This window comes from Electrophorus electricus, chromosome 4 (genome assembly GCF_041902795.1).
Source record: "Electrophorus electricus isolate QZ-2024a chromosome 4, ASM4190279v1, whole genome shotgun sequence".
NCBI lineage: Eukaryota > Metazoa > Chordata > Actinopteri > Gymnotiformes > Gymnotidae > Electrophorus > Electrophorus electricus.
Window position 1 is genome coordinate 32,153,231 of NC_137500.1, and position 20,362 is coordinate 32,173,592.

At 45.6% G+C, this 20,362-nt stretch overlaps 1 protein-coding gene across 6 annotated transcripts in view; it reads left to right on the forward strand.

Annotated features, from left to right (window-relative positions):
- The window catches only part of nckap1 (NCK-associated protein 1), a 33,823-nt gene that overhangs the window by 6,270 nt on the left and 7,191 nt on the right, over positions 1 to 20,362 (forward strand). For 3 of the 6 annotated variants that reach the window (XR_014123373.1, XM_027021815.3, XM_027021833.3), the window contains 21 exons: positions 99 to 209; positions 4,588 to 4,680; positions 4,762 to 4,818; positions 4,961 to 5,103; positions 5,452 to 5,542; positions 6,586 to 6,723; positions 7,595 to 7,643; positions 7,969 to 8,125; positions 8,242 to 8,298; positions 8,611 to 8,707; positions 8,933 to 9,039; positions 9,173 to 9,305; positions 9,870 to 9,951; positions 10,290 to 10,348; positions 13,047 to 13,192; positions 13,921 to 14,053; positions 16,595 to 16,714; positions 17,251 to 17,390; positions 18,003 to 18,134; positions 19,162 to 19,380; positions 20,074 to 20,204. Coding sequence is in view for 5 of the 6 variants with exons in the window: in XM_027021815.3 (XP_026877616.1) it covers positions 99 to 209; positions 4,588 to 4,680; positions 4,762 to 4,818; positions 4,961 to 5,103; positions 5,452 to 5,542; positions 6,586 to 6,723; positions 7,595 to 7,643; positions 7,969 to 8,125; positions 8,242 to 8,298; positions 8,611 to 8,707; positions 8,933 to 9,039; positions 9,173 to 9,305; positions 9,870 to 9,951; positions 10,290 to 10,348; positions 13,047 to 13,192; positions 13,921 to 14,053; positions 16,595 to 16,714; positions 17,251 to 17,390; positions 18,003 to 18,134; positions 19,162 to 19,380; positions 20,074 to 20,204 (2,395 nt within the window). In the remaining variant the exon portion in view is untranslated. The remainder of the gene's footprint in view (positions 1 to 98; positions 210 to 4,587; positions 4,681 to 4,761; positions 4,819 to 4,960; positions 5,104 to 5,451; positions 5,543 to 6,585; positions 6,724 to 7,594; positions 7,644 to 7,968; positions 8,126 to 8,241; positions 8,299 to 8,610; positions 8,708 to 8,932; positions 9,040 to 9,172; positions 9,306 to 9,869; positions 9,952 to 10,289; positions 10,349 to 13,046; positions 13,193 to 13,920; positions 14,054 to 16,594; positions 16,715 to 17,250; positions 17,391 to 18,002; positions 18,135 to 19,161; positions 19,381 to 20,073; positions 20,205 to 20,362) is intronic. The other 3 variants (XM_027021825.3, XM_027021841.3, XM_081713319.1) reach the window with 2 other exon arrangements.

Genomic DNA, 20,362 nt, shown 5'->3' on the forward strand with positions numbered 1-20,362 from the left:
CAGTATCACACTCATGTTAGCAGAGCTCCCATACGAAACAGCAGTGTTTTCAGCAGCTATGCTTTTTCTCTCTCTCTCCTCCCTCCTGTTGTACCCAGGCCTGTGGGGATCCCAAGGCGAAGCCCTCTTATCTGGTGGACAAGAACCTGGAGTCAGCTGTCAAGTTTATAGTGAGAAAGTTCCCTGCTGTGGAAACCCGCAACAACAACGTAAGTGCCTTAGTCCTGGGTGGAGGTGTGCGCAGGCTGCGTCACCGAGCCATACATAACGGCACGTGTCTGTCTTGTTGAGCTGGAGCCCGTGTGTTATCACTGTAAATTGTTGTCCTTGTTCTGGCTTCTCTTTGAAAATGTGTACACATTTTTTTTGGTTTGTTGGTTTTTGTTTACTTTAATTCTTTTCTGTTGTCCATGAGTGTAATAGGTTTTTTTTTTTTTTATTGCATTGTCATCACATCTAATGATGACCCTGCTAACCTGCGTATACTGCAGTGTGTGAATACTGCACATTACGGTTACTTTCCCAGTTAAAGTGTGAGCATCTGGAGCTCACTGGGGTTAAAGGCTGGGGTTTAGAGCTTTGATCTGGGGCATGTGGGGTTTAGGGTTAAATCTCATATCTGAAAGTGTTCCTGCTGGATGCTTTAGGTGGGCAGATCAGTGTGTGAGGGCAATAAGGAAAAGTGTCTGTCTCAACAGAGCATTTCTGTTCCTGAGCAGCCCTGTCTGAGAGAGAAGTAGCAAGTATGTCTGCGTTACAGACCTGCTTAGCCAAATGTGCAAGGATCAGCAGGGGTAGAAATGTGGTGCCCACGGGTAGAAGCGTGAGGCTTGGCGCGGTAGAAGCCTGATGCCCAGTGCAGTAGATGCGTGAGGCCCAGCACGGTAGACACGTGGGGTCCACCACGTGGGGTCCGGCGCATGTTTTTCAACGTTTATGAGGATGTTGATTTGAATTATATGCCAGTTATTGAGTAAGAAGTACCATATGATCAAAACTATAACTGCCTGTCATTGCAGTACTATAGTAATATCACTGTTCGGGGCACAATCAGATAAATAAAGTGAATTAGAAAATGGAACTAGGCACGTGTAGTTTTGCTCGACAGCCATTCACTGTGCAGTGTTTTTATTTTATTTTTATTTTATTTATTTATTTATTTATTTATTTTAAAAGGTCACACCTCCTGTTTAAAGTCTTGGACCACAGCAGTGTAAGTGCTGAGACAGCTGCTGCAGTCCCTGCATGTCTGCTAGCCTGCACCCAGCTCAGCTGCTGTGGTCACAGTGTGGACACAGCCAGCGCTGTGGTCACAGTGCAGACACAGCCAGTAAATTCCAAATGCAAGCCCCCTCTCGTCTCTCCTGTATGGTATATTTGCCTATTTGATCAAGCACGGAGTCTCTCTGTCATGTGAAAACACCCTTCCAGTGCTCCTGATTTAAATATGACGCAGAGCTAAGAAATATACCTGCTAGCATAATAGTGACTAATCTTTGCAAGTCCGCCTCAAGCAGAGTTTGAAGCGATGCTTTCATTTAAGGCCAAGCAGCACACCATGGTAGCTTGATTAGCACTGTAACAGTCAGCACGTTATCAGCCGCAGAGCTGTAGCTAGCAGAAACGTTCCTCCATGAAGGCCCCTAGCTAGTGTTGGAGAAAAGAATCATTCTTGACTGTAGCTGATAAACCCTCTAGCTGATCTCTCGTGGATGTGTCAGCACAACTTGAGCGTCTTGAACACTGAAATATTAATTTGGCTAACGATAACTGCTTTGTCCGTGTCGAGCTAGCCCATGTACGCAGGCACTCAGTGCAGTGCAGGTTGCCTGCTAAATACTTGTATTGCTCCATCTGGGTCTCGACGAGAATGCAGCCAAAACCCCTTCCTCCTCCTCCTCCTCCTCCTCCTCCATGTCCATCTGAGAGTCTCTTCAGCTTCAAGGTTACTATAGACTTTAGGCTGTTGGCAGCATCAAAGATTGCTGTTCATGGACAATTTTTGTTTTATTTGCTGGTTCGTAAATGAGAAGACAAAGGTGTCTCCAGCCCCATCTGGCACACCTTCGCTGTTTTATCAGAGAGCTGGATACAGCGGAGTCTTAGACCACGGCGGAAGCTGAACGTTGTGGAAAACAAGACTGACTGAGACAAAACTAGTAGCCCTTTCCACTTGTTTCAACATTTTGAGCGTGAAAATGTATATTTACTCTATAGCAATGGTTGGGATTAAGAGATCAGATGCTAGTTCTGGTGTGTAAGTCCAGCCTTGAAGGCCAGCTTGGTAGGTGTGTGTGAGCAGGGCAGTCGCCAGGTTTCCAGGGCCGGTGATGTTGGTGAAGCCCCAGGTCAGCGCACGGGGCTGCATGTGCGCGTGCTTGTGAAGGAATGTGGGTGTGTCCCTACACACAAATCCAGCAGATTCAGTTCACATTCCAACAGAGGCGGTGTTCTGCCACTGGGTCGTCAGTGTGTTAACGTTGCCGTACTTGTGAGGAATACCCGACAGTTTTGGAATGCAGCCAACAGCCGTGACAGAGGAAGAAAAAAAAAACATGTTTTATGTTTAGCATCAAGTTCTAAAGAATTAAAGGGCGAATATGGGTTATAACGCACCTACGCTCTGTATTTGCAGTGCATCATGTCCGTGTGTGTGAGTGAGAGAGATGGAGAGGGTGGGAGTTGTTGGGGTGGGTGGGGGTTTCCATTTATTTCTGTTTATTTGCTGTGTTCTCTTAATAACCAATCACCATTCTTGTCTTTTTAAAGTGTTTGTGTTTTTCAGATGCTGCTTTTTTTATTTCTTTTTTTTTTTTTTCCTTTTTTAAGCTTTAACTTTGCTTTTTTGTTTGTTTTTAATATGTGGAAGACCGCTAACTGCTTCTGGAATGATGGTTATGAGCTGCTTCATGTTTTAACTGTGCTTTTGGAGTATACTTTGTGTTTGTTTATGTTTTCTTTTTTGTGTTCTGCCTTTTTTTTTGCATGCTTATCATGGCTATTTTCTGGATTGTTCTTTTGGTAAGTGTGGACACCATCTGGAGTCCTGTATGCTTCGTTTAGTGCTTGCTCATATTTCAACGTCGTTTTTAACGTTTCCGTTATTCTTACAAACATGGTGATAACTGGGAAACCAACGTGGGCCGAAGGAACTTCAGAATACACACATCCTCTAATCCACTGTTGGCGTTAGTGTGGAAATGTAGTTTTCCGCTGGCCATACAATTCAGCCTTCTAGTGTGCAACACGGTTGTGTGTCCTGAGGTTTCTTGGCCTATGGCTGCATGGCTCCATGCTTGCTTCAGGATTTTTATCTAATATCTCGTATCCAGAGTGTACAAGCCAATGCTACCAACGCATTTCATGGAAAATAACAAGGATGGTTAAACACATTAATGTAAAATTTGAGTATATATTTCTTTATTCCTATCTTTAATGATATTATATACTACTTTATTATTAATTCTACTGTATGTACAAACACTAAAACAGCTCTTAGACTCCATCACTTGTGTGTTACATTGCCATCCTTGCTGAGTTCTTTATTGTACAAGGGAGTAATAAATATTAAAATGCTAAGGAGCATTTTAATGATTGTACAGGAGTGAATTTGAGAAAGGGTAACATAGCATATGGAAATATGGGCAGAAATTTGTGTGGTTTGCTTATAAACTACTTATGGCCAATGCTAGCTTAGTTCTATGTGCGCGTGCGTGCATGCACGTGTGTGTGTGTGTGTGCGTGCGTGTGGGCGTGAATGCGTGCGTGTGTGCTATAAGCTCCCTGATATTTGCACAGTGATGTCCAACATATCATTAATGCTTTTAACAGAGGACATGCTTACCTGATAACCCTGATGGACATCAGGTGCTCTCTCTTACTAACTTGACTCAAGAGCACGTTTGCATTGATGATGAAGACATTACCAGCCAGCTTCTAGTTATGAGAGACTTTTTTAAAAACCTTTTCGAATCTAGCCACATTGTAAAAGAGTTCTTGCAGCCTTTGGGGCAGTGTGTTTTGATGCTTTGCTGCCTATCAGGCATTGTGTGTTGGCTGGATGGAGGTGCAGACTTGCTCTGGAGTCACTGGTGTAGTGCAAGTGGGCCTTCTCTCTCAGGGAGCCTTACGGGCCAGCGCCAACTCCACACAGGGTTCAGCCTTTCTCCGCTGTTTTAAGACACAAGAGTTAATGGTAAAATAAACAAAGATGCCGTAACAGCTGTAAAATAATAATTACTGAAGTAATTCCTCTGCGCTTCATCTCATTGTGCTCAGTTGAAGCGGAATTTTAATCCTACTTTAATCCAACTAGCACATGTTGGAATACAGGCTGTCAGTTAGACCGCTCTGTCCATACAGCTGCTTGTGATACCCTTATGGCCATGTTCGGTGCACTTGTTCATTCTTTACTTCCCTACTTTGTGTGCACCTGTATTATTTATCAATGGTCTAATACATAAGTAATAATAATTAGATTTTACTATACACCACTGAGAACCCTGCTAAGGAGTCTGTAGTCTGAAGTAGCGTGCTGCTCTGAATTGTACAACCGTGGTGATTTTACATTTTCTTTTGATATTGCAGCAACAGCTCACACAGCTTCAGAAGGAAAAGTCTGAAATCCTGAAGAATCTGGCGCTGTATTACTTCACGTTTGTGGATGTTATGGAGTTTAAGGTAGGACAAAAACACGCACACACTCCTCAGAGCACATGCTGCCTGTTCTGCCTCACTTTTCTCCCCTCTTCTCTTTTTCAGGACCACGTTTGTGAACTGCTCAACACTATTGATGTGTGTCAAGTTTTCTTTGACATTGTAAGGGTCGTTTTGATTTGGTTTTTGTAATTTATTATTGTTTTTGTTAAATAGATATAGACACAGTGGAACATGAATTAAAAATTGATGACCTGTGTCCTGTGGTGGATTTTTTGTTGTTGTTGTTTTGTTTTGTTTTTAGACTGTGAACTTCGACCTAACCAGAAACTACCTTGACCTTGTTGTGACGTACACTACACTAATGATGCTACTGTCTCGAATCGAGGAGCGTAAGGCCATTATTGGCCTGTACAACTATGCTCATGAGATGACTCACGGTGCCAGGTAACACTGCAGACCCATGAACATCCAGTGCACATATGTACTGATGCTGGTATCCAGCATTCACATTCCTGTTTGTGTATCCACCAGATTCTAGTATCATTACACCTCTCCATATTCCATTCAATGCACATTCCAATACAGATTCCCAGTATCAGTACATTTGTTATATTTAAGCATGTAATGGGATGGTAGGATTTAGAAAAAAAATGAAATGAATTGGGAGAGTGTTTTGTGGATTTGGGTTGCGTGGAGTTGTAGATAATGGCTTAGTTGCACTGATGGAAGCAGCTGGTGAACGGCTGGTGTCCGTTGGCTGAATACATGCCTGGTGTGTGTTCTCTGTATCAGTGACCGTGAATACCCGAGGCTTGGACAGATGATCGTGGACTATGAGAATCCTTTGAAGAAGATGATGGAGGAGTTTGTACCTCACGGAAAGGTGAAAAATCACCTGTTACTATGGTGATGGGTGCTTTTTTTTTCTCTCTCTCTCTGTTCCCCCTCCACCCCCACCAAAAACATCATAATGTTAATATCATATTCTCGTACTCTGTCTGCAAGCGCACTGGGACAGTATAAATGAACTACTGTTTTTGGAAAATAAACACAAAGTAGACTTCAAGGGAAAATATAAAATAAAAGACAGATGTAGGATTTGGGCTCTTTTAAGGGTATGTTAGTTTTGGTTGGATTAAAACGATTGATCGCGCCATTAGTGCAGTTCGTAAGAGTAAATGTGAACACTTGCTTTTGAACTCTGGTGTTCTATATAAATGGACCCAGGCCGCCTGAGCATGCGGGTCCATTTCTAAGCAAGTTCTGGTGCAGTTTGTTTAAAGTATGAACAAAATACGACCCAGAGGCATCGAAATGAACCAAACAGGACGTGATGTCACAAGATGCAACACTAAACGCGCCGCGAGAGAACAGAGCGCATCATAAACAAAAAAGGAGCCTCAGTAACATTTGGAATATCTGGAGCTGTTTTGATTTCTTTGTCCTCTTGCTGTGGTTCCAGTTTCAGTAAAAATAACACCCAACATGCACAATCCTGATAAGTGCATAAAGGCCAGTGTGGTGCGTTGTTCTCATTGCCTAGTTTTTATGTTTGTTTGCAAAATAAGTAAAACAAAACATTGATTGTAAATTTGTAAGTGTGAACACCAAGCAAACCAGGACTAAAATGTAACCATTAATCTTTTTCTTGTTTGATCCGGGCCGAGGGAACCAAACTACAAGTATAAACGCACCCCAAGAGTCATGGTTCTGAAATCTTCTGTAAAGTCATCTACCTGCTAGTTTACCCATGAAGCCTTGATCGTAGGCGTTTAACGTTTGGGTCTACATGTAGCAAACAACACACTACAGCACAGCAACTCCAGTTGTCACAACACACTACAGCACAGCAACTCCAGATATACAGTACAGCATGTGTACCAGTGAACAGTTTAACCAATCCCCCCACCCCCTTTGGTTGCGTAGTCCCTCTCGGACGCGCTGATCTCTCTGCAGATGGTGTATCCCCGCCGTAACCTGTCTGCAGACCAGTGGAGGAATGCCCAGCTGCTGAGCCTGATCAGTGCCCCGAGCACCATGCTGAACCCAGCGCAGTCTGACACGGTGAGCCCCAGGCCTGGGTTGACACTGATTTAATACGGCCATACTGCAATACCGAAAACATACAGCATGAATAGGGCCCTACTAAATTCATGGGGAAAATTGGTTAATTTCATGTATCTGGTTTATCAGAAATGACAGACTTTAGAAGACAAATGCTACATTTCATGGCATTTGTTAAATAACACTTATCCGTACATGGCTAGGATAGTGACTTGGCCTCACCAGCTAACCTGCCATACTAAGCTACTAGTGGTACACACTGAACAACAGACAGTGTTGGGGTTCCTTCTCTCTCACTAAGATGAAGACACTTGTCCATGTTTGGACACTGAACTCTCTCCGTGTCACAGAATTCATCGACGGTCAACATCTTGCCAGTGTCAGTTTGCAGGAACCTCAAACAACTTCCAAAACATGATGGTGATGTTTGTAATTCCAGTGCAAGGTTTTGGTCGAAACAAGTAATATCAAAGTTGATTAAATTGAAATCCAAATCAGAAATCATTACTACTTTTAGTAGTCAAGCACGCAATGTTCTTGTTTGAGTCATCTTCATAGCAACAGAAACAAGCAATGAGCTCCGGCATTTAACGCTGCACTGTCCAGTTAAGACATGTCTCTGTTTTGTTTTTAATCAAACAATTTTCCTGCATTTCATGGAAAATTGGATATTTTGTGGGACAAGGCTGCTTATCACAGTGGTGATATCAATTTTATTACTAACAAATGAAGAAATAAACACACACAACTGAAAATAGTCTGTTTTGGATTTGGTACTGTTATGTTAAAAATCACAGGAAAATTCCTGTGATGTCTTCCCTTATGAAGTTACTAGATGTTTCCCATGGTTAAAGTGTTTCCTGTGTTCCAGATGCCTTGTGAATACCTTTCTTTGGACACTATGGAGAAGTGGATAGTCTGTAAGTGTGTACAGAGAAAGTTACATTTACCCCATTTAACAAACCTACATTAGAACAGTAAAATGTTGGTGAGGACACATCAGACTGAGATGACTAAGGTTAAACAACACTGTTCCTCAAGGTCCTTGCAAGTCTGCAAAACTTTGGCTTCCAGCCTGCATGCTTTGTATATGTATATATGTAATACACACTTCTAACAAACAAAACATATGTTGAACTAAGTTTTGGAATTTCCTGAAAATAATTTCTTTTTTTCTTTCATTCTGTGTGTCTGTGCGCATGTCTGTGCGCATGTCTGTGCGCATGTCTGTGCGCGCATGTGTAGTTGGCTTCATCCTGTGCCACGGGGCCCTGAACAGTGACCCGGCAGCTCTGAGTCTGTGGAAGCTGGCTCTCCAGAGCAGCACCTGCCTGTGTCTCTTCAGGGACGAGGTGTTCCACATCCACAAAGCGGCCGAGGACCTGTTTGTCAACATCCGCGGGTGAGGCCCACTCCTTACTCCCCACACTCCAGGTTTTCACCTTTAGCATCACTGCTCGTGCGTTATGTGCCCTCTGAAGGTGCCCTTGTTTAGTTCTGCCTGTTGGTCTGTTGCAGCTATAACAAGCGGGTCAACGACATCCGCGAGTGCAAGGAGTCGGCGCTGTCACACGCGTAAGTACACCGAGACCCAGAAGATACCAGCGGTGTGGAGCATGTGCGAGCGCTGTAATGTTGGTCGCTAGCTTAAGAACGTTCCAGAAATGAGCCGAACTCCTAAATGAGCCTGTACAAGTGCTAGAGAACATTCTACTGCACACAGGTACAGAAGGACTTTGTTTGCGTTTGTTGAAGAAAGTTGGGTGTGCTTCTGGCTTTAACCGGCTGTTTGTTTAGAATTGCTTGTCTTATGCAGATTTGTTTGTTGCCTGTCCTCTCCAAGCTGCTTCTCCTCTCATGCGGTGATTGTTTTGATTTTCTCTCCAGGGGCTCGACGCACAGGGAAAGACGCAAGTTCCTACGGTCTGCCCTAAAGGAGCTGGCCACCGTGCTGGCCGACCAGCCTGGTCTACTGGGCCCGAAGGTATGGCACCCTGACCACTGATCTCTGACCCCTTGGACATGGTCTTTTAATTCCTGTAAGTCGTATGTGAGTGAAGCTGTTTTTGTTTAAACCCAGAAGAGTGTGTGTGTGAGTGAGTGTGTGTGTGTGTGTGTGTGTGTGTGTGTGTGTGTGTGTGTGTGTGTGTGTGTGTGTGTGTGTCCATAGTGATGGGTACAGTTTTATGTATTCCCTGCTCTCTCACAGGCCCTGTTTGTGTTCATGGCACTCTCATTTGCTCGTGATGAGATCATCTGGCTTCTCCGGCATGCAGACAACATCCAGAAGAAAAGCACAGACGACTTTATTGACAAGTAAAGGGAGCACACACAAACACTGACACCTCCAAGCATTTTTATACACTGCTTAGTTCAGTGTTAATTCTAAAGATGGCATTGGGAAAAGCCTGAAAGTGTGTGTGTGCGTGTGTGTGCGTGCTCCTCCCAGGCACATTGCTGAGCTGATCTTCTACATGGAGGAGCTGAGGGCTCACGTGCGGAAGTATGGTCCCGTCATGCAGAGGTACTACGTCCAGTACCTGTCTGGCTTCGACGCTGTGGTGCTCAACGAGCTTGTCCAGGTGAGCTCCCCGACAGGTGGAGCACCAAAACCACAGCTTTCCTCTAAACTGTTTGCATCATTCACAAGAAAAACGTAGACATTTAAATCTTTTATTTTTGTGTTTCATATGTTTGATTTATGAAAACCACACAAATGTCTACTTGTGTGGTGTTGAGGTTTAACTCCCAGTCAGACAGAGAATTGCAGCACACACTCTAAATGCGTCCGCAGATTATATGTAGTTACTATAAACGCCATAGTTTATATGTGGATGGTGGTCGGATGTGGGTTGAATTTTACTAGTACTACACTAGTGAGGGAATTCAACTGACATGACCCACTATCTTAGTTTTTGGCTGAATTTGTGTTCTGATTTATTGCTGAAAATGCCACCTTTTGCTTTAGACTCCAACAATTCCTATGCCTGTCCACTAGATGGAGACAGTGTGTTACATGTTTTTGGCCTCAGCTCCACAGCCTTCCACCTATAGCGACTACTTCCGTTTAATCACTGCTCTTCAGTCTGCTGCATAAAGAAATTGTTTAGTTAATTAAATAAAGCTTCTGTCTGTGGCTCCTTCAGAACCTGTCTGTCTGCCCAGAGGATGAGTCTATCATCATGTCTTCCTTTGTGAACACAATGACTTCACTCAGTGTTAAACAAGGTACAAATCGCTCTTCTCCTGTCAGTCCTTCACTTAGTCCTGTGGTCTTCTGCCTACTCTTAGCTGACTGATGAAGAACAGTAATGATTGTGGCTTGCAGAATTTGTGGTTCGTCTGACTACACAGTCGAGGCACTCGTGGTCTTCCACAGATTTGTGTCCCACAGTCTCACTCAGATGCTTCATCTCGTCCTGTTTTTTATCAAATCTTGTATGATCTCTGTGAGATGTGTTCGAGCTGGGAACCAGAACAATAATGAGCGGATTTGTGCCTGGACTGCAGTCTCTGTTTAAGATCATGCGTCTCTCTCTCTCTCTCTCTCTCTCTCTGTGTTACAGTGGAGGACGGGGAGGTGTTTGATTTTAGAGGGATGCGGCTGGACTGGTTCCGACTGCAGGTGAGCACAGGAATGTGGGGCAATAAGGGGGAATGTGGGGTGCGTTTCCCTACTTCCTGGTCTCCTGTACCGCTGGATACTGATAGGGTGGGTGTCTAGTCCCCTGTCCCAGTGGGTCCTGATGGGGTGTGTGTCTGATCCCCTGTCCCCCTGGCTCCTGTTAATTCAGGGAGGGGTGGTGGGGTGTGTCTCTGTTCCCCAGGCCCTTTCATCCAGAACAGGGCCAGGGCTCTTCCTCCAAGCACAGTCAGGATAAACAAATCGTGCACCACTAGATCTGTGTGCTGATGTCCCATCATACACCATTCTTTCATAACAAGATTAACCAAACTCTGTCTTTCCTTCATGTGTTGGCTCCTGTTCTTTTAGGACTTTATCAGACATAATTAATCAAACACAGTGCAGAGGCAGGGTGTAACATGCGTGTTATCTAGGGTTTGGCTAGGCAAAGTTAAACTGGTGATTGACCATGGCAGGCACACAAGCAGAGACAAGTAGACGAGTACAGAGACCTAGTGCTGCTGTACTCAGAGGAGAGGTGCTCTTTACTGACAGATGTCTTACTCTACTTGCTCAAGATCATTCTTCACTAATGGAGATCACGTTACACACGCATGTCTGCTGGGTGGAGAACAATATTCCTCAGCATGTGCATGTGCATTTTGCATTTGAAACATTTTGAACTGTAGGTTTAAAAACCAAAGATGCTCTGAAGTTCTTATGCAGAAAGAACATGCGTTTTTGATTCAAACCCAATCATTTAATGCTCTGTATATTAGTGCACTCCCACGCGAGCATTTACATAGATTTTGATGTTCTTTTCTTAGTCCCTTATGATCCATTAGTTCAGAAGTATACCATATGTTCTTTTTATTTCATTATTTATGTACTGTGGTCTGTCAGTCCTAGCAGTGACATGTCTTCTAGGCATTCCATGGAAAATGGCCGGAGAATGTTGGTCTGATCTTGTTGATTAATTTTGTGAGTGGAAACTATTTCAACAAGAGCCCCTAACCAACCGAGAGCAAGACGAGGTTAAAGAAGCCCACGGCTACGGTGCGGGAAGCTTGGAAGCCCACGCTCCTTCTGGCTTTCATCTCGGACAGCCTCTTTCCCAGAACAGGCTTGTTCTGGGAGGTCAGTTTGGATGCCCCCCTCCCCCCAAAAGAACGGACGTCTTCTCCTTATCTCTGTGCACTGAGGAGCTTGACGTTCATCAATCCGTGTACTTTAGCGCTTGGAAAAACAGTTTCTCTAAATAAACTTTATTGCTCATTGGCTTTTACGGTATGTAAATGTGTAAGCAACACAGTCTGGCTCGAGGCTTTGTCTTGGGCGGCACTGTTATAACAACTTTAACTGGGAAGACTGGGAAAGCCTTTCTGATGCCTCACCCTTTTTCTTCTAGTGGGCATGCTTTCTCTTCCTTTTTTCCTCTCTCTCTCTCTCTCTCTCTCTCTCTCTCTCTCTCTCTCCATCCCTCCAGTGCTTTCCAGGGTAGAGAAAACTCAGGCGTGTGTGCATGCGTGTACGCCACACATTTTGTCGATAGCTGTCACTTCTATGAAACACCAGCTGCAGAACTCGGTGTACTTGCATGGCAGCTGCACTTTGATGTGTTACACAAGATCTCTCCGGTTTCAGAGCTCAGGACCGGCTCTGTTGAAACCGCTGGAAGCAATCAGGGCTGCGTCAGGACTGCCAGCACGTATCATAAAGTGCTGTGTTCTGCTTCCAGAGGAGTCCTGAACTCTCTTTTGCGAAGCAGGCCTACATGCCTTATACTGGGTGAATCCACCATGCTGTTTCAGAGCATACCTGCCAGCAGAGAGCGAGAGAGAGAGAGCAAGCAATTGCCTGAGTTCACCCAGTTCACTGTCTGCCCATACTGGTATCGCCAGTACCGCTGCTGTTTTGCTGTTGTCACCATTAGCAGTATATAAAGAGCTCCAGAAAAGGCCCCGAGTTTTCACACATTGCCTTTGCCTGCTCTGAGTGGTGAAAGCCTTTTGCTGTTAGTAGTACTGCTCCAGGCCTGGTATTGCCCCCCCCCCATGGAGGGCACACAAGAGGAGCACGTGTCCTGTGTGAAATGGTGAAAGTGAAAGGATCAGAGGATCTGAGTAAGTGTGTGTGTGTGTGTGTGTGTGTGTGTGTGTGTGTGTGTGTGTGTGTGTGTGTGTGAGAGAGGGAGAGAGACTGGCATGTTAGTGTGTCCCTGGCCTGCATTTGTAGTGCCTCTCAGCTGTTCCTCTGAGCTCAGTCTTGTGGAGACCAGCTTCAGACACGTGTGTGTGAATCCAGACCTGTAGCCAGGCCCATCGGAGTGGCCGTCCGCCCATACTGTGTTCATATCCAGTTTCACATACTGCCTCTATTTGATCTCATGTGCTCCAGAAGACACTGTGTTGGTTGGCCATTGTGTGATTCAGCAGTATCAAGTTAACATATTTCCCAGAAATCTGCATCAGAAGTTAATGATATGGTAAAGTGCTGAACCACACACTTCCAGTCTCTGGCACTCTTCATCTCCCCTTCCTCTTCCTCCTGGGTTTCTAGCCATGGAAACGGCAGCAGCCATTTATGCTAGTGCCCTGGACAAGTGGGCTTCGGCTTTTTATTTTGCTAGTTTGTCAGCATGATTAAATGCCTTTTGAATTAATTGCTTTCAAATGTGTGTGTGCACGTGTGCGTGTAGGCCTACACGAGTGTCTCCAAGGCCTCTCTGGGCATTGCGGACCACCGGGAGCTGGGGAAGATGATGAACACCATTATCTTCCACACCAAGATGGTTGACTCATTGGTGGAAATGCTGGTGGAGACATCCGACCTCTCCATCTTCTGGTAGGTGACCCAGAGGAGAACTAAAGCTCTCCAGTAACGTCCCACAGGGGCTCCCTGAATCGTCAGCAGAGGCCTGACTTTCCTTTTGCAGTTGCCACGGGCAACAGCGTGTTGGTTTGTGTTTGGGCTAGTTTCCTCCTGAGTGATTGTGTGTTGGGGGCAGTTTGTACAGATAAGATATGACTGTACTAGAAGGAGCTAGAAACTCTAGCTATGCCTCCTTGCTCTCCCTCCCTTTTTGTTGTGGTTGTGTTTGCTCTCTTTCCTCCTCTGTTTTCCTTCACCCCCGTCCCCCTTCCAGAGCGTGTGATTGTGGGCCAGGCGGATGGCTGTGCTGTTACTGTGTTCATATGATTGGTGAAGAAGCACATATTGTTTGATTTTACGTTTTGTTCTGCCATGGACGACTTGATTAAATTTGAAAACATCTGGGGCTGCAGTGATGTGATGTTCTGTGCCAGGGGAAAACAGAGGTTAAATTGAGTTAAGTTGTTTTCTTTGGGTGTTTGTTGGTTGTTTTAGAGAGCTGTGTTTATTTTGTTGTTGTCTTTTTGATGCTCTCTCTAGGCGTTCTTTCCCTTTTCCCCCGTAATGTGAACTCTGTTTCATTGAGTAGCTGTACTTTGCTTGTTTTCTGTAAACTGTAATTGATTTAATAAAGTAATTCTGTCTGTCTGCCTCTACCCACCACCCCCACCCCATCGCCCTGTCTGTCTCTGCTCGGATAGTTTCTACAGCCGGGCTTTTGAGAAAATGTTCCAGCAGTGTTTGGAGCTTCCCTCTCAGTCTCGATACTCCATCTGTTTCCCTCTGCTCTGCACACACTTCATGAGCTGCACCCACGAGCTCTGTCCTGAAGAGGTGAGTACTGTCTCTCTGTCTCTCTCTCTCTCTCTCTCTCTCTCTCTCTCTCTCTCTCTCTCTCTCACACACATTCACAGACACAGACTCTGGGTCTGATGTGTGGGGCCCTGTTCACATCTCTCCCACACCACTACAGTGGTGCTCTCAACCTTTTCTCAGCACCACATGTGCGCTCATTTAATTGTTTAGTTGTGATGCCCGTCTTGATCCTGTACAGCAGGTTCTGCTGAACTTCTGCAGCCACCACCACATTCTGTCCCCTATGCACAGCAAAAAGTTTGAATGCATGTCATTGATGAATATTAGTCAGTCACTTCGTACATGTGCCAGATTCATTTACCCATCTCAAGAAGTGCTGTGATACCTTCGTGTAAGGTTGCTTATTTCCAGGTTATAGTAAAGTGTGTTTCGTGATTTTGACAGACAACTCTCAGCAGGGGATGCCTGGCACTGTGTTTGAGTCACTGTCCCTCTCCTTGTAAATGACATTCAGTAAGAGCTGTTCTCCTCCCTGTGAGATCTGCCCACTTGAGCCAGGTTCTGTTTTTAGTCTGTTTTCGGGGGCTTGTGTGCTGAGTTTGGTTCCTCGGTAGACTTTCTGAACAGATCCTTCATAGCCCTGCGTCCATGAAACCACTCATTGTTTGCTTTTACTGGAATTAATTACTGTGGTCATATCTGAATGTAGCATAGAATAGAATTGGATAGAAATGGGATTTTTAAATTTTGGTTATTTTTTAAAGTTCATAACTAATAGGATTCATTGGGAAACACAAGCAAAATGGTCAGTCATAAACACACAAGAACACATGCTTGTAATTGAATAAATGACAGGCAGTAGTATGTAAATGGTTTTTGCTCAGGCATCCAGCAGGTGTGTGTGGGTGTGTAGCCATGTTCCTGGTCAAGAGACACAGTTGCTTGTGTGTCTACAAATGCTCCTCTGTGAATATGCTCACTGTTGCCTCTGAAGAAAAAGGAGTCTGAGAAAGTGGTTCTCTCTCTCTCTCTCTCTCTCTCTCTCTCTCTCTCTCTCTCTCTCTTCCCCCAATCTCTTGCTGTCTTGTGCTCTTTTTCTCTCTCTCTCTCTCTCTCTCTCTGCTGTTGTGGGTAGCTGTGATCCATAGAGAGCAGGAAGGACTCATATGAAGGGTGAGGGCGCGAGTCCTGCTGTGCTGATGTGCACCAGGACCTGTGTGGAAAAACCCAGCACTGAAAAGCCTGATTTATTAAACGTCTAATTGAACCATACACTAGAGCAGTTACCAGCGGTCCCTCAGGTCACCCATCCCACACACTCACTCACACACACACACAGCAAAACAGATGCCATGTTCCCACTGGAACATGGAACATTCCCCCCCTCAGTTTGCTCCTGTTAAACATCTCAATGCCCAGTCCAATCTGGTAAACAGGTTGGGTATTTTTCCCTCCAAATCGCTTGACAGAATGGCACCTAAAGGTGCGTGCTCGCGTACGGCCTGTGAGTGGCGTGAGCGGCAGAGCTCGTGAAGAAATAAAAGATTTGAGGCATAGATGGCTTGGGTTTCCCTTGTTCAAACACGAAACTCCCTCTCTCAGCAGGTCTCTGAAATGTACCTCTTCCTACGTCCACTTCACACAGCTTTTGACAGCTGCACCCTTTGTTTGTGTTGGAAAAGCACTAAACGTTTCCAGGAATATTTCCATCCTAAAACAGAAACCTTTTTTTTCTTGTGAAGTTTATAGAAACAGTAACAGGTCAAGGAGCTTCTACAAGGGTCAGAGGTCACCATGGCTTTCGGCCGGTGGCTATTATGCAGTTGGCTCCACCTGAGCCCTCAGTGGACGTGCAGTGACCTCGGGGCAGGGGGAGGGCCTTCGCCTCCGCTTTGAGTGATGGGGCTGGTGTTGTGAACCCACTGTGGAAACTTGTTCAGAGGAAGCCACTGAGACCAAAGCTACAGGCATCAAAAGCAGACTTTCCCTGAAGTGCTCACACACTCACCCCTCTTTCCCTCTTCTCTCGCACTCTCTTGCACTCACTAACTCACTCTCAGGATTTTCTCATGCTGCCTCTTCTTCCTTTCAACTCTCCCTTTTCAGCCTAAATTATTTCCTCTTGTGTGATCTCTCGCTCTGTGCTTCCTGAGACCCAGGCTTCCTGAGAGGGAGGTTTTGAGGGTGAGAGGTTGTTCGTATCGGTAAAAGGACACACAAGAGGGAGATGAGGGTTGATTTCAGCTGACCAGCTCACTAAATTTGCAGCATTCAGCTGACACTTTTATCCAAAATGACTCATTCGTTGAATTCTAAAATTCAAAATTTATTTATACAGCACTTTTTACAACAGATGTTGTCACAAAGCAGCTTTACAAATGTCCAAGTCCAACTACTGAACACAACTTGAGTAATTGAGGGTTAAGGGTCATGCTCAGGGGGCCCAACAGTGGCAACCAGGCAGTGGAGGGACTTGAACCTGCAGCCATCTGATTGCTAGTACCTTAACCACTGAGCCACCACTTCCCCAGCTGATCACTCTTCTCCTCCCCCCTACAGAGGCACCATATCGGAGACCGCAGTCTGTCCCTCTGCAACATGTTCCTGGACGAGATGGCTAAACAGGCCCGCAACCTCATCACGGATATCTGCACCGAGCAGTGCACCCTTAGTGACCAGGTCAGCACTGCGAGCCTAGCCATAACCTTTACCCTAACCTCTGACCTTCTCTATAACCTAACACGATGGCAGAATCCAGCACCATACCCTACGAACCCTAAAACCCAAACTCATCCCAGGTGTAATCCTAACTCTTTATCCTGTATTCCTAACCATTTATCCTGTGTTTCAAGGGCCCTAATCATAACCATCTCCATACGTCCCTCAATCCCTAACACCACAATACCCTATCCTAGTCTATGACAATCCCCCCCCTCCCCACCTTGTTTGCATGTTTTCCCTGTATGAGTGTGTATATAACCTGCCCCAGACGGTGTCCTCTGAGCATCTGCTTCACCTCCTGCCTGGCCCTGCCCTCGCTAGCCTATACCCTCCCTACCCTACACCTTCCATGCCCTATGCCCCCCATCCTGTCTTTGTTTTTGTAAGAACATAAAACAGACAAAGTCATAACTCTTTACTCACCTAAAAAGATGCGTGTGTACGTGCGTGCGTGCACGCGCGTTTTCCTGCTAATCTTCGTTCTCCCTCTGCAGCTCCTGCCAAAACACTGCGCCAAAACCATCAGTCAGGCCGTGAACAAGAAGTCAAAGAAACAGACAGGGAAGAAGGGCGAGCCTGAGCGCGAGAAGCCTGGCGTGGAGAGCATGAGGAAGAACAGACTCCTTGTCACCAAGTAAGCATCGCTGCTACATGCCACACGGGGGTGGAGGGTGGGTGTGTTTCTGTTCGGCCTTTTTCTCCCTTTTGCTCTCTGTCTTGCTAGTTTCCCCTCCTACACTCCCTCTCCACAGGTTAGTCTTTACTTTACTTTACTTTATTAACATACCAGGTATGTTGACTATTGCCAGGCACATTATCACATCAGAATAGCACTTGCCATGGCTACCAATGCTAGCACTGCCCATAGCAATGATACAATAACGATAAAATGATGATACGATACTACAATGATGGAACGATAATACAATGATGATATAACACACTGATGCTACATTCATACAATGATACGATTATACAATGATGATGATGATGTGATAATACAATGATGCTACATTGATACAATGATGATGATACAACGATAATACGATATTACAATGCTACACTGATAATACGATGATACAATGATAAATTGCCTGTGTGTGTTCAGTGCACCAGTATGGAAGTGGTGGAGGTTCAACATTGGCTGTGTTATGTTGGAGATTAGGATGATTTAGCATCGTAATCTGAAAGAAATGAGTTTTGGCTGCCGGCTGCTGGGTGATGGGGAGATGTGTTGTATTCCCAGTCTGGATAAGCTGCACACAGCTCTGTCCGAGCTTTGCTTCTCCATCAACTACGTGCCCAACATGGTGGTCTGGGAGCACACCTTTACCCCAAGGGAGTATCTCACTTCCCACCTGGAGATCCGCTTCACCAAGTGAGTCTGTGTTGTGCGCGCACACACACACGCACGCGCGCACACACACACCCCTACACCTGCAGGGTAGCCTGGGACAGACCACCTTTTTTGTTTTTTGTTTTTTAAACAGTAGCGCCCACACACAGGTACATGCAAGTTCGTCTTATATAAACATACATACTTCTCCAGCCTGCTCGCACACACACAGAAAGCACGTTGAGTTCTTATCTAATGTTACCTTCATCATCCTGGCCACGTTTTTTTTCCCTGCGAGTTCTGCTCCTAGCTGACGTCGCTTGTGTTTCTCGAGGGGGGGTTTATTACTGTGAAAAACACTGTTCCGTTCTCCCTTGTTAATTAAGTGGAGAATTAACAGCCGTGCAGGGTTCTTTCTCAGCCTCGTCCTTCGATTAGTGTGATTTATGGGTCCAGCCCTTGGAGTTTGGGTTAGAGGGATTTTTGAAGCGTCTCCAGAGCCAAGCCCTGTCCAACCACATAAACACACACTGAGGAATAACAGGTATTTTCCACTGTGGGATTCACAGCCTTTGACGTGGGCGCGCTTCTCCTCTCTCTCGCTCTCTCTCTCTCGCTCTCGCACACTCTCTCTCTAGCTCTCGCACACTCTCTCTCACTCCTCTCTCTCTCTCTCTCTCCTGGGCCACGAACCCCTCGAAATGGTTGTGCTTCTCACCGCCATGAGGGCCTGCTTGCGCCTAACTCCGCCGCCCTGCAGGTCAGACTGGGTAAAGCACGTTCCAGCGCACTGGCTCTCCGCCCTTCTCTCCGACCACCTGCAGCGGAAGCCAGTCCGAGTGTGAGAAGAGGAAAACGTCTCGTTTTACCAGCTCTTAAAACAGCCGAGATTGATCAGCTCGCGGTGCCCAGTTATTTAACAGCACAAAAAGAAGAAACTACAATACAGCCATTGTTTGAAGAAGCCACGCTTTGCTTTTAGTATTGGCGTTTTGAACTCTACAACAGTGTGGATGGAAAAATGTACTTTTGTTTTAGCTAACTGAGTGATGTGGTCTGTCCTACTTAGGTCCATAGTGGGAATGACCATGTACAACCAGGCCACGCAGGAGATAGCCAAACCCTCAGAGTTGTTGACCAGCGTGCGGGCATATATGACCGTGCTGCAGTCCATCGAGAACTACGTGCAGATCGACATAACCCGAGTATTCAACAACGTCCTGCTCCAGCAGACCCAGCACCTGGACAGCCATGGAGAGCCCACCATCACCAGCCTCTACACAAACTGGTGAGACACACACACACACAGCCATGGAGAGCTAGCCATCACCATCCTCTGCACAAACTGGTGAGAGACACACAGCTGATGAAGAACCTCTGTCTGAAAGGTCCTGTTTCTCTGAAAACCATGGATGGATGGATAAATAGACAGACAGAATCAATCTCAGGATGAGTGTGTGGAGTGATTTCATCAGTCCCAACATAATCCCGACATGTGTGAGAGATGGCCATCAGAGCTGCCTTAACTAGCCTTCACGTTCCTGCATTCCCTCAAATGGTGTAAACTGAGTCGGTTCAGGGAGCTTAACGGTTACTGTGAGGCTCAGCATCTTCCCAACAGCAGTACATGATGCTACATGGTTATATATAGGGCTGTGGTAGCTCAGTGGTTAAGGTACTTGACTTGTAATCAGAAGGTTGCCAGTTCCACCACTGCCCAAGTTGACACTGTTGGGCCCCTGAGCAAGGCCCTTAACCCTCAATTGCTCAAGTTGTACTCCATCATAATTGTAAGTCACTTTGGATAAAAGTGTCAGATAAATGCTGTAAATGTAAATATACTGCACATAGGCCAACCAGATTAATTAACTATCAGAAACGGTGCTTCTCCCCCCGAGAGCCAGAAAGCCAGGGGGTTGTCTGACTGTGGGGGTATATCCTGTGGAGTGCTCTGAGGGTGTCCTCCTGTGTGTCCCTACAGGTACCTGGAGACCCTGCTTCGGCAGGTGAGTAACGGGCACATAGCTTACTTCCCCGCCATGAAGGCCTTTGTCAACCTGCCCACCGAGAATGAGCTCACTTTCAACGCTGAGGAGTATTCTGACATTTCTGGTACCGTTTCCTGTCTTCACTCAGAAGCCATGACTGATTCATAACTACTGTAATGTGTTTTTGGTCTCTCATGTCTGTTTACAGTTGGCTCTTTTAAGATTTTGTGGCTGGAATGTTTTTGATTAATCAGAGAAAAAGTCTGAAGTGTGTGTGTGTGT